The sequence below is a fragment of the Neophocaena asiaeorientalis genome, unplaced genomic scaffold, assembly GCF_003031525.2.
Source record: "Neophocaena asiaeorientalis asiaeorientalis breed wild unplaced genomic scaffold, Neophocaena_asiaeorientalis_V1.1 scaffold142, whole genome shotgun sequence".
Lineage (NCBI taxonomy): Eukaryota > Metazoa > Chordata > Mammalia > Artiodactyla > Phocoenidae > Neophocaena > Neophocaena asiaeorientalis.
Genome location: NW_020174563.1, coordinates 4,483,096 through 4,496,946, shown reverse-complemented (window position 1 = coordinate 4,496,946; position 13,851 = coordinate 4,483,096). Strand labels below are relative to the sequence as shown.

The following is a 13,851-nucleotide window of genomic DNA, read 5'->3' as shown; positions in this document are numbered from 1 at the left end:
TATTAATTTATTTATGGCTGTGTTGGGTCTTCGTTTCTGTGCGAGGGCTTTCTCTAGTTGCGGCAAGTGGGGGCCACTCCTCATCGCGCTGCGTGGGCCTCTCACTATCGTGGCCTCTCTTGCTGCGGAGCATAGGCTCCAGATGCGCAGGCTCATTAATTGTGGCTCACGGGCCTAGTTGCTCTGCGGCATGTGGGATCCTCCCAGACCAGGGCTCGAACCCTTGTCCCCTGCGTTGGCAGGCAGACTCTCAACCACTGCGCCACCAGGGAAGCCCCCATAGGTTTTTTAATAGTGGTAAAGTTAACACATGTTTTGAACTAACAACTTCACACCAGGAGCTAACAAAAACTCCAAAAGATGTTTTAAATATAAATTTTCCATTTTATTCTCTACTACATATTTCTGACCAACCAACAAAAACCAATGACAACTAATTCTTGACCCTACAACAAAATTGAGAGTTTTAATGGGACAAGCTACTGATCCTTGGCCTCTTCAATAGGCATAGAAAAAAAGTATTTTAAAATGTGCTGTTAGCTGAGTTGCAAAGGGGAACTTGGCACCTTTTGTTTTAGTAGAGTACTTATAAACAAAAATCCCAATTTTTTTCATGAGTTGAAAGATAAACTGCTTTAATCAAAGAGGAAATCAAAAAACACCTAAAAACAAATGACAATGAAAACACAACGACCCAAAACCTATGGGATGCAGCAAAAGCAGTTCTAAGAGGGAAGTTTCTAGCAATACAATCCTACCTCAAGAAACAAAAAACACCTCAAATAAACAACCTAACCTTACACCTAAAGCAATTAGAAAAAGAAGAACAAGAAAACCCCAAAGTTAGCAGAAGGAAAGAAATCATAAAGATCAGATCAGAAATAAATGAAAAAGAAATGAAGGAAATGATAGCAAAGATCAATAAAACTAAAAGCAGGTTTTTTGAGAAGATATACAAAATTGATAAACCATTAGCCAGACTCATTAAGAAAAAAAGGGAGAAGACTCAAATCAATAGAATTAGAAATGAAAAAGGAGAAGTAACAACTGACACTGCAGAAATCCAAAGGATCATGAGAAATTACTACAAGCTATTATATGCCAATAAAATGGAAAACCTGGAAGAAATGGACAAATTCTTAGAAAACCTTCTTAGCACAACCTTCCGAAGCTGAACCAGGAAGAAATAGAAAATATAAACAGACCAACCACAAGCACTGAAAACTGAAACTGTGATTAAAAATCTTCCAACAAACAAAAGCCCAGGACAAGATGGCTTCACAGGCAAATTCTATCAAACATTTAGAGAAGAGCTAACACCTATCCTTCTCAAACTCTTCCATAATATAGCAGAGGGAGGAACACTCCCAAACTCATTCTACGAGGCCACCATCACCCTGATACCAAAACCAGACTAGGATGCCACAAAAAAAGAAAACTACTGGCCAATATCACTGATGAACATAGATGTAAAAATCCTCAACAAAATACTAGCAAACAGAATCCAACAGCACATTAAAAGGATCATAAACCATGATCAAGTGGGTTTTTTCCCAGGAATGCAAGGATTCTTCAATATACGCAAACCAGTCAATGTGATAAACCTATTTACAAACTGAAGGAGAAAAACCATATGATCATCTCTCTAGATGCAGAAAAAACTTTTGACGAAATTCAATACCCATTTATGAGAAAAACCCTGCAGAAAGTAGGCATAGAGGGAACTTACCTCAACATAATAAAGGCCATATATAACAAACCCACAGCCAACATCATTCTCCATGGTGAAAAACTGAAACCATTTCCACTACATCAGGAACAAGACAAGGTTGCCCACTCTCACCACTATTATTCAACATAGTTTTGGAAGTCCTAGCCACAGCAATCAGAGAAGGAAAAGAAATAAAAGGAATCTAAATCAGAAAAGAAAAAGTAAAACTGTCACTGTTTGCAGATGACATGATACTATACACAGAGAATCCTGAAGATACTACCAGAAAACTAGTAGAACTAATCAATGAATTTGGTAAAGTAGCAAGATACAAAATTAATGCACAGAATGCTTTAATTTAAAAAAAAAAAAAATGGTTCTGAAGAACCTAGGGGCAGGACAGGAATAAAAACGCAGACATAGAGAATGGACTTGAGGACACGGGGCGGGGGAAGGGTAAGCTGGGACAAAGTGAGAGAGTGACATGGATATATATACACTACCAAATGTAAAACAGATAGCTAGTGGGAAGCAGCCGCATAGCATAGGGAGATCAGCTGGGTGCTCTGTGACCACCTAGAGGGGTGGGATAGGGAGGATGGGAGGAGACGCTAGATGGAGGAGATATGGGGATATATGTATATGTATAGCTGATTCACTTTGTTATAAAGCAGAAACTAACACACCATTGTAAAGCAATTATACTTCAATAAAAATGTTAAAAAAATTAAAAAAATAAAAATTGTGATACCATAAAAAAAATAAGATAAACTACTTCAGATGTAATGAGACACTTTTAAAGAAGCTTTCACTGAGTCTCTCAGACTGGCTTAGGGAAACTCTCCATGGTTCTATGGCACACGATATTTAAGAGTACTTACCTCTCTGTACAATAAATACCTCATTTGCCTGTCGGTTTCCCCCAAAGGACTATGAGGTAGTGGAGAACAGTGGCTGTGTATCTTGGTCATTTCTATACCTCTAGCATAGTTTTTATATTATACTATATACAGTGCTTATATTAAAATGTAAAAATTTCAAAAACTATATGTTTCAGGCTGTAAGGGACATACTGAAGGAGGATAAGTTAATTTTAATTAAAGTGAATCCAAAATTGAAACATATTTAAATTTAAAGCCTCTCTACTATTTAAATTAACAATATACAACCTTAAATCCTAAATGTAATCTTAGTAAGCCATCTGGTTCCTGTTTAAATTTTAAAAGTAAACCACAAGGGTATATACATAATATGCCATTTTTGTTTCTAAAACACTTATGTGCATTTACATTTATAAAAAATGCTTGTTGAAACTGGAAGACCATGTCAATGAAAGAAGGAGGTAGAAAATACTACATACTTTTGTTTATAGCTTTGTACTATCTACTTCATTTCAAAAAGCATATATAATTAAATCTTTTTCCCAGCTTTACTGAGGTATAACTGGCAAATAAAATTTTAAGATATTTAGTTTACAATTTTACAATTTGATATTCATACATACACACTATGAAAGGAGTCCCGCAACAAGCTAATTAACACATCAATCACTTCAAATATTTACTTTTCTTTTTTTGATCGGGGGCAAGAACATTTAAATGTTGTCTCTTCACAAATTTCAATTATACAATACAGTGTTATTAAATGGCATCAACTGGAAGATGCATCATCATTTTTCTATCACCAGGAAAAAAATGTCCCAGTTAAATTACTACATGCCATTGATTTTAAGATGCACTCTAATTTTAGAGATTTTAACATGTTAAAAAAAAAAAACTCAGGTAATTCCCTGGCAGTCCAGTGGTTAGGACTTGGTGCTTTCACTGCCAGGGCCTAAGTTCAATCCCTGGTCGGGGAACTAAGATCCCACAAGCCGCACAGCATGGCCAAAAGGAAAAACAAAAAATCAGACTCGATAAAATATACTACCATCTTTATACTTAACTAAGTTAAAAATGTTAACAATGAAAAAAATAATCATCTTGTCTAGTCATCAGCAAAGAATCTATTACTATCCCAATTTCTTAGGTAAGGTAAGTGAGTTGAGATCCAGAAAAGCCATCCAGAAAAATCAGAAAAATTATATCAGGTTTCACTGTCATGAACGACTTGGGGAATGGTAGGTTTTATTCCAATAGTTCAAATATAGGAGTTCAGATATAGACCTTAAAAACTGAGCAGCAAAATGAAAATTTCCTTGGAATAAGTGTTCCATGTTAAAATTATTTACCTGTCAGTAAGGAAGGCACAAATAAGATTTTTTGCTTCTTTTGATATGTCATTATCATCAGGGAAGGTAAGTGAATTTTTATGGTTCATAATCTTACTGTAAGTTCCAACCAGAGAATCTGCATAAAATGGTGTATCACCTGATAAATTGACAGGGAAAACAAAAGCAAATTAAGATACATTGAAAGAAATCAGTTTCAAAGGAAAAGAGTCAATGTTACTGTTTAAAGATAATTAACTATGCATAAACTAAAAATATACACCAAATACATAAAAAGAAGTAACACATCAAGTTTCTCTAAGTCTCTGAATAGCTTGTCAAAATTGACACAGTAGGTTTGGATCAGTTTGTTTCCTACAAACAAAATCAACACTGCTTAATGTAATATTTTATTAGAAGAAGCCAAGTCTAAGTTTGGAGATGAACAACTATGTTAGAGGTACATAAAATCCTCCTTTACTCACCTACAAGCATTTCATATAAAAATACCCCAACTGACCACCAGTCACATTCTCGTCCATAATAACCATCACCACCTTGAGATTTTAATACTTCAGGGGAAATATAATCAGGTGTCCCAACTGCTGTATCACATCGTACCATACCTTCCTAAAAAGAGGTCAAATTTTCAATTAGGATATGAATGTAAAGTCTCAATTATTTAACATGAGTTTTTCTTAATATAACATGTAGAACTCTTAAGTCTTTGTGTTATGAAAGATCACATCAAAACCTAATGCAGACTTGATAAAAAGTAACAAACAGCTTAATCATATATACATATTATATACATAATATATTCATAATGTATGTGTGTATGTGTATATGGTTATAGCAGTGACTTTTATTTTGTAATAACACTCACTAGAAAGACACATTGCCACCATTTATTATTCCTCCAGTTGTACCAATATGATGATCTCATCTTAATTGCAGAGAACAAGTATATAAGTCAATGCAAATATGTTGAGGAACCGACAGAATGAATCACTTGATAACATCAATATATAAATGCTGATTTAATTGTTTTTTTACTAAAATAGTCATTCACTTTAATTATGCTTGAAATTGAGGGGAAAAAACATGTAAGAATTGACTGTACAAATATAAAATGGGGAAGCATGTGCATGGGAAAAGGGCATAATAGTGTTAAGCCCACTGATAACTACCTAATATGCATTTTAACCCTCTCTCCAAAATAAAAACAAAAACTATATATACCAGTTACTTACTTTAGCTGGTATGAATGCAACAGAATTATACATGATTACACAGAAGTTCTCACATAGTGTTCTCCTCCTACCCCATAAATTTCTTTTGGAAATAATAAATACAACTTTCTGGTTATTCTTCTATGATAAGTTTCAAAGAATATAAACTGTTTCAACTGAAAATAAAGCAGCATACTTGCTACTTCAGCTATGTATATGTTATTTATTATATAAATAGTGAGCATGGGTACCTTTTACTATTGACTCCCCAAATAAGTAGTAAGATCTTTTCATGTTTAATAGAAGGCTAAGTAAAACATTAAAAAATATACATATTCCTGAAATCCAGTTTTTATGAAAGTCTCATTTTAACAGTGGCACTAGTATTTAGTGACATTTAAGCTAATCCCATTTCTAGCTACCAATAGTGGACATTACAGATTTGCTTTAAAAGATTTAGTAAATCTGGCAATCCACGCTTCCCCCAAATAGAGAGGGGAAAAAATAAAGCACTTACAAGTTACTAACACAACACTGAAACCATGGCATCTAGTTCAACAAATAAGACTGGGCACATCAATTCTGTACAAGTCCAGATATGGTTAGTAAATTCTTAAAACATTGGGAGAGGGAAGGGTAAGCTGGGACGAAGTGAGAGTGGCATGGACATATATACACTATCAAATGTAAAATAGATAGCTAGTGGGAAGCAGATGCATAGCACAGGAAGATCAGCTTGGTGCTTTGTGACCATCTAGAGGAGGGGTGGGATAGGGAGGATGGGAGGGAGATGCAAGAGGGAGGAGATATGAGGATATATGTATATGTATAGCCGATTCACTCTGTTATGAAGCAGAAACTAACACACCATTGTAAAGCAATTATACTTCAATAAAGATGTTAAAAAATTTTTGTAAAAAGCATCTATCTTGAATTAGCAAAACTAAATTAAAATCTAATTATTTAACCTTATTCATCTTCATACTATGTTAAAAAAATTAAAAAAATTAAAATTGTGATACCATAAAAAAAATAAGATAAACTACTTCAGATGTAATGAGACACTTTTAAAGAAGCTTTCACTGAGTCTCTCAGACTGGCTTAGGGAAACTCTCCATGGTTCTATGGCACACGATATTTAAGAGTACTTACCTCTCTGTACAATAAATACCTCATTTGCCTGTCGGTTTCCCCCAAAGGACTATGAGGTAGTGGAGAACAGTGGCTGTGTATCTTGGTCATTTCTATACCTCTAGCATAGTTTTTATATTATACTATATACAGTGCTTATATTAAAATGTAAAAATTTCAAAAACTATATGTTTCAGGCTGTAAGGGACATACTGAAGGAGGATAAGTTAATTTTAATTAAAGTGAATCCAAAATTGAAACATATTTAAATTTAAAGCCTCTCTACTATTTAAATTAACAATATACAACCTTAAATCCTAAATGTAATCTTAGTAAGCCATCTGGTTCCTGTTTAAATTTTAAAAGTAAACCACAAGGGTATATACATAATATGCCATTTTTGTTTCTAAAACACTTATGTGCATTTACATTTATAAAAAATGCTTGTTGAAACTGGAAGACCATGTCAATGAAAGAAGGAGGTAGAAAATACTACATACTTTTGTTTATAGCTTTGCACTATCTACTTCATTTCAAAAAGCATATATAATTAAATCTTTTTCCCAGCTTTACTGAGGTATAACTGGCAAATAAAATTTTAAGATATTTAGTTTACAATGTTACAATTTGATATTCATACATACACACTATGAAAGGAGTCCCGCAACAAGCTAATTAACACATCAATCACTTCAAATATTTACTTTTCTTTTTTTGATCGGGGGCAAGAACATTTAAATGTTGTCTCTTCACAAATTTCAATTATACAATACAGTGTTATTAAATGGCATCAACTGGAAGATGCATCATCATTTTTCTATCACCAGGAAAAAAATGTCCCAGTTAAATTACTACATGCCATTGATTTTAAGATGCACTCTAATTTTAGAGATTTTAACATGTTAAAAAAAAAAAACTCAGGTAATTCCCTGGCAGTCCAGTGGTTAGGACTTGGTGCTTTCACTGCCAGGGCCTAAGTTCAATCCCTGGTCGGGGAACTAAGATCCCACAAGCCGCACAGCATGGCCAAAAGGAAAAACAAAAAATCAGACTCGATAAAATATACTACCATCTTTATACTTAACTAAGTTAAAAATGTTAACAATGAAAAAAATAATCATCTTGTCTAGTCATCAGCAAAGAATCTATTACTATCCCAATTTCTTAGGTAAGGTAAGTGAGTTGAGATCCAGAAAAGCCATCCAGAAAAATCAGAAAAATTATATCAGGTTTCACTGTCATGAACGACTTGGGGAATGGTAGGTTTTATTCCAATAGTTCAAATATAGGAGTTCAGATATAGACCTTAAAAACTGAGCAGCAAAATGAAAATTTCCTTGGAATAAGTGTTCCATGTTAAAATTATTTACCTGTCAGTAAGGAAGGCACAAATAAGATTTTTTGCTTCTTTTGATATGTCATTATCATCAGGGAAGGTAAGTGAATTTTTATGGTTCATAATCTTACTGTAAGTTCCAACCAGAGAATCTGCATAAAATGGTGTATCACCTGATAAATTGACAGGGAAAACAAAAGCAAATTAAGATACATTGAAAGAAATCAGTTTCAAAGGAAAAGAGTCAATGTTACTGTTTAAAGATAATTAACTATGCATAAACTAAAAATATACACCAAATACATAAAAAGAAGTAACACATCAAGTTTCTCTAAGTCTCTGAATAGCTTGTCAAAATTGACACAGTAGGTTTGGATCAGTTTGTTTCCTACAAACAAAATCAACACTGCTTAATGTAATATTTTATTAGAAGAAGCCAAGTCTAAGTTTGGAGATGAACAACTATGTTAGAGGTACATAAAATCCTCCTTTACTCACCTACAAGCATTTCATATAAAAATACCCCAACTGACCACCAGTCACATTCTCGTCCATAATAACCATCACCACCTTGAGATTTTAATACTTCAGGGGAAATATAATCAGGTGTCCCAACTGCTGTATCACATCGTACCATACCTTCCTAAAAAGAGGTCAAATTTTCAATTAGGATATGAATGTAAAGTCTCAATTATTTAACATGAGTTTTTCTTAATATAACATGTAGAACTCTTAAGTCTTTGTGTTATGAAAGATCACATCAAAACCTAATGCAGACTTGATAAAAAGTAACAAACAGCTTAATCATATATACATATTATATACATAATATATTCATAATGTATGTGTGTATGTGTATATGGTTATAGCAGTGACTTTTATTTTGTAATAACACTCACTAGAAAGACACATTGCCACCATTTATTATTCCTCCAGTTGTACCAATATGATGATCTCATCTTAATTGCAGAGAACAAGTATATAAGTCAATGCAAATATGTTGAGGAACCGACAGAATGAATCACTTGATAACATCAATATATAAATGCTGATTTAATTGTTTTTTTACTAAAATAGTCATTCACTTTAATTATGCTTGAAATTGAGGGGAAAAAACATGTAAGAATTGACTGTACAAATATAAAATGGGGAAGCATGTGCATGGGAAAAGGGCATAATAGTGTTAAGCCCACTGATAACTACCTAATATGCATTTTAACCCTCTCTCCAAAATAAAAACAAAAACTATATATACCAGTTACTTACTTTAGCTGGTATGAATGCAACAGAATTATACATGATTACACAGAAGTTCTCACATAGTGTTCTCCTCCTAACCCATAAATTTCTTTTGGAAATAATAAATACAACTTTCTGGTTATTCTTCTATGATAAGTTTCAAAGAATATAAACTGTTTCAACTGAAAATAAAGCAGCATACTTGCTACTTCAGCTATGTATATGTTATTTATTATATAAATAGTGAGCATGGGTACCTTTTACTATTGACTCCCCAAATAAGTAGTAAGATCTTTTCATGTTTAATAGAAGGCTAAGTAAAACATTAAAAAATATACATATTCCTGAAATCCAGTTTTTATGAAAGTCTCATTTTAACAGTGGCACTAGTATTTAGTGACATTTAAGCTAATCCCATTTCTAGCTACCAATAGTGGACATTACAGATTTGCTTTAAAAGATTTAGTAAATCTGGCAATCCACGCTTCCCCCAAATAGAGAGGGGAAAAAATAAAGCACTTACAAGTTACTAACACAACACTGAAACCATGGCATCTAGTTCAACAAATAAGACTGGGCACATCAATTCTGTACAAGTCCAGATATGGTTAGTAAATTCTTAAAACATTGGGAGAGGGAAGGGTAAGCTGGGACGAAGTGAGAGTGGCATGGACATATATACACTATCAAATGTAAAATAGATAGCTAGTGGGAAGCAGATGCATAGCACAGGAAGATCAGCTTGGTGCTTTGTGACCATCTAGAGGAGGGGTGGGATAGGGAGGATGGGAGGGAGATGCAAGAGGGAGGAGATATGAGGATATATGTATATGTATAGCCGATTCACTCTGTTATGAAGCAGAAACTAACACACCATTGTAAAGCAATTATACTTCAATAAAGATGTTAAAAAAATTTTGTAAAAAGCATCTATCTTGAATTAGCAAAACTAAATTAAAATCTAATTATTTAACCTTATTCATCTTCATACAAGTACCAAAATCTGCTAACTTCAAATGTCCAGACTTATCCAGCAGCATGTTATCAGGCTTCACATCTCTGAGGGTTTTTGTAAAAAGCATCTATCTTGAATTAGCAAAACTAAATTAAAATCTAATTATTTAACCTTATTCATCTTCATACAAGTACCAAAATCTGCTAACTTCAAATGTCCAGACTTATCCAGCAGCATGTTATCAGGCTTCACATCTCTGAGGGGGGAAAAAAAAAGTACAGTATCTCTGAAACAGATCAGAAGCTGATAAAAATTATATGAGGCAGTGATTTTAGGTCATATATCCTCAATTTAGATAAGGTCACGTTTGATCTATACGTGCTCTCTATCCACATCTATAAGCTGACTTCATCAGGGAGACTCTCTCATATATTATGCCTCAGAAGACATTCTTTTAAGTAGAGTTTGATTCTTCCAAGAGGAAAATCAAGTCATTTGAGAGAGAATAACCATAAAAAATGTAACATTCAAACATAAAAAGTAACTGAGACACACAAGATAGATAAATACATAAATAACCCCAGAAGAGGGTCTAAATCACTTTCATTTTTGCATCCCTGGCACTGAGCACAGCAATTGCACACAGAATTCAAGTGGTGTTTGCAGAACAAATGAAATTATTCTTCTAGCAAATAAATTTGATCTGTTCACTAATTAAAAGCAAATTAATTTGTATATAAAAATGAAAAGCATTTAATACTCCAGAATATACCTTAAAAAAACAGCTTATAATTTTTACTTTTCAGGACACCATATAAAAGCCTTATAATCAGAATAAGAAATATTAAAGAATACATTTATATCAACACTAAACTGAAATGTTAAAACCACAAATTTCAAAGTTTTAAATTCTGAAACACCACTCATGTCATATGGGAGAATGGGTGGATTTAGAATGGGAAATGCTAATCAAATGAAGTTTAAGTACTGATTTTTAGCTTCTCTCTTTAACAAATGAGAAAATTTAAAGCATTTTTGTCCTTACCTATGAATAAAACCCATGGAATGGATTGCATCCAATGCCAGAACTACTTCTGCAGTATAAAATCGGGCCCATTTTTCAGGCACATCATAGTTGCTCATTAAGTTTACAAGATCTCCACCAGGCATGTATTCCATTACCATGTAGAGATAACGATCATCTTGGAATGCATAAAATAGCTACACAAATACAAAAAAAACAAAGAAACAAATTCATTAAGATTAAGCAAAACTGTTTCATTTAAGAATTGTCAAAATTACTAATACAAGATTTAACTGAAATAATCAAATTGCAGTAGTTGTAAGTACTCTTAAAAAAAAGGAAACAAATACAAAGATAAATAGCACAAAGAACTTTGCGTATGCAGAGGAGTTATTAACTGTGGTTACTTCTGAGGAGTCGGAGACTTCTTTTCTCTACGCTTTTCTATACTAATTGAATTTCTTATACTGAGAATTTTTAAAAATTATAATAGTTTCAATAAAGAATATACAACTCTTCTAAGCAAAGACATATTGTAGTTCTAATTTAAATTGTACATAGTGGGGTTTAGTGTTAAATTTATATCAACACCACAATTTTCAAGTAATCTAATAAAATTAGGTTACAGTCTTAGTTGTCCCTTATTAGCTGTGTGACTAGGCAATTTACTTAACCTCCCAAATTATCTGTGACTATGATCCTTTCTAGAAGAATATATGGGGAAAAAAAAAAAAGAATATATGGGACTATATATCATGTTTGACTTTTATACTTGCTGCCCAGTCTGTCTGGATGCCTGGCAGTTGGCAAGTACTTAATGAATGTTCAATGAATAAAAGCACAAATTTAATCTATAAATTGAGGGTGTAGCTAGTAGGGATTAACTGCCTATCAGAGTTGTTAAAAAGATTAGCGAATAGAGAAAAAGCCCTTAGTACAACAGATGTTCAGTAAACAGTTGCAGTCAGTAGGAGGAGTCGCAGTAACAGCTAACAGAGAAACAGGAAGAGGACAAGAGTCAAAGCAGGAAGAGTAAGGTCCATTGATATGAAATTGGCAACAATATCAGGCATAAATATATTATGTAACCAGTGTTGAAGTTAAGAGAAGAGCAAATTTACAAAAGAAAATTTCTTTTTTTTTGGCCGCAATACGTGGCTTGTGGGATCTTAGTTCCCCGACCAGGGACTGAACCCATGGCAGTGAAAGCACAAAGTCCTAACCACTGGACTGCCAGGGAACTCCCTACAAAAGAACATTTTAAGTAAACATGAGAAGATTAGAATAGAACTAAAATAAATGAAATAAGCCCTTAGAGAAAAAGTATAACTAATTTACCTAGGCACTTATGTCTTAAAATTCTTTTTATATTTCATTTTTTTCAACAGCATTTAATGATTTTAGTTACAGATTTAGTAACTTTAATTAAATATAAATATTTGGGGGAAGGATAAGAAACTAAGTGGTATCTCATGGCTATCCCAGATTAACATGTACAGTATATCACTCGGACACCATAATTAAAGAAACACTGTTGATTTGGTGGCAGTTTACCCTATTTAAAATGTATCAAGAAAAATAGAGCTTCAAGTTCATAAGTTGTAAATTTAACCTTAAACATTTATGTCATGTTTTTTAACTTTTTACACAACACTGAACACTCCCCAGTATCAGTGGTTCTCAACCAGAGATGATGATAACTGCCGGTGTCCCACGGCCCCCACCTGCCCACTCTCCCCAACACGCCACCCAGGGAGATGTTCAACAATGTCTGAACACAGTTTTGGTTGTTACACCTTGTGTGTGGGGTGGGGAGGGCTGCTACTGGCATCACCTGGGTAGAAGTCAAGGATGCTGTTAAAAACCCACAGGATAGCCCCCAACAACAAAGAATCTTGACTATGATCCTTTCTAGAAGAATATATGGGGAAAAAAAAAAAAGAATATATGGGACTATATATCATGTTTGACTTTTATACTTGCTGCCCAGTCTGTCTGGATGCCTGGCAGTTGGCAAGTACTTAATGAATGTTCAATGAATAAAAGCACAAATTTAATCTATAAATTGAGGGTGTAGCTAGTAGGGATTAACTGCCTATCAGAGTTGTTAAAAAGATTAGCGAATAGAGAAAAAGCCCTTAGTACAACAGATGTTCAGTAAACAGTTGCAGTCAGTAGGAGGAGTCGCAGTAACAGCTAACAGAGAAACAGGAAGAGGACAAGAGTCAAAGCAGGAAGAGTAAGGTCCATTGATATGAAATTGGCAACAATATCAGGCATAAATATATTATGTAACCAGTGTTGAAGTTAAGAGAAGAGCAAATTTACAAAAGAAAATTTCTTTTTTTTTGGCCGCAATACGTGGCTTGTGGGATCTTAGTTCCCCGACCAGGGACTGAACCCATGGCAGTGAAAGCACAAAGTCCTAACCACTGGACTGCCAGGGAACTCCCTACAAAAGAACATTTTAAGTAAACATGAGAAGATTAGAATAGAACTAAAATAAATGAAATAAGCCCTTAGAGAAAAAGTATAACTAATTTACCTAGGCACTTATGTCTTAAAATTCTTTTTATATTTCATTTTTTTCAACAGCATTTAATGATTTTAGTTACAGATTTAGTAACTTTAATTAAATATAAATATTTGGGGGAAGGATAAGAAACTAAGTGGTATCTCATGGCTATCCCAGATTAACATGTACAGTATATCACTCGGACACCATAATTAAAGAAACACTGTTGATTTGGTGGCAGTTTACCCTATTTAAAATGTATCAAGAAAAATAGAGCTTCAAGTTCATAAGTTGTAAATTTAACCTTAAACATTTATGTCATGTTTTTTAACTTTTTACACAACACTGAACACTCCCCAGTATCAGTGGTTCTCAACCAGAGATGATGATAACTGCCGGTGTCCCACGGCCCCCACCTGCCCACTCTCCCCAACACGCCACCCAGGGAGATGTTCAACAATGTCTGAACACAGTTTTGGTTGTTACACCTTGTGTGTGG

At 33.8% G+C, this 13,851-nt stretch overlaps 1 protein-coding gene across 3 annotated transcripts in view; it reads right to left on the bottom strand.

Moving 5' to 3' along the window:
- Positions 1–13,851, bottom strand: part of ROCK1 (Rho associated coiled-coil containing protein kinase 1) — a 148,178-nt gene that overhangs the window by 72,618 nt on the left and 61,709 nt on the right. For 2 of the 3 annotated variants that reach the window (XM_024757890.1, XM_024757891.1), the window contains exons 1-3: positions 6,121–6,131; positions 4,406–4,550; positions 3,942–4,080 (exon numbers count right to left, since the gene is read on the bottom strand). In XM_024757890.1, the coding sequence (XP_024613658.1) occupies positions 3,942–4,080; positions 4,406–4,550; positions 6,121–6,129 (293 nt within the window). In that variant the 5' untranslated portion in view covers positions 6,130–6,131. Of the gene's footprint in view, positions 1–3,941; positions 4,081–4,405; positions 4,551–6,120; positions 6,132–7,653; positions 7,793–8,117; positions 8,263–9,984; positions 10,070–10,858; positions 11,035–13,851 lie in introns of those variants that run through there. The other variant, XM_024757892.1, reaches the window with a different exon arrangement.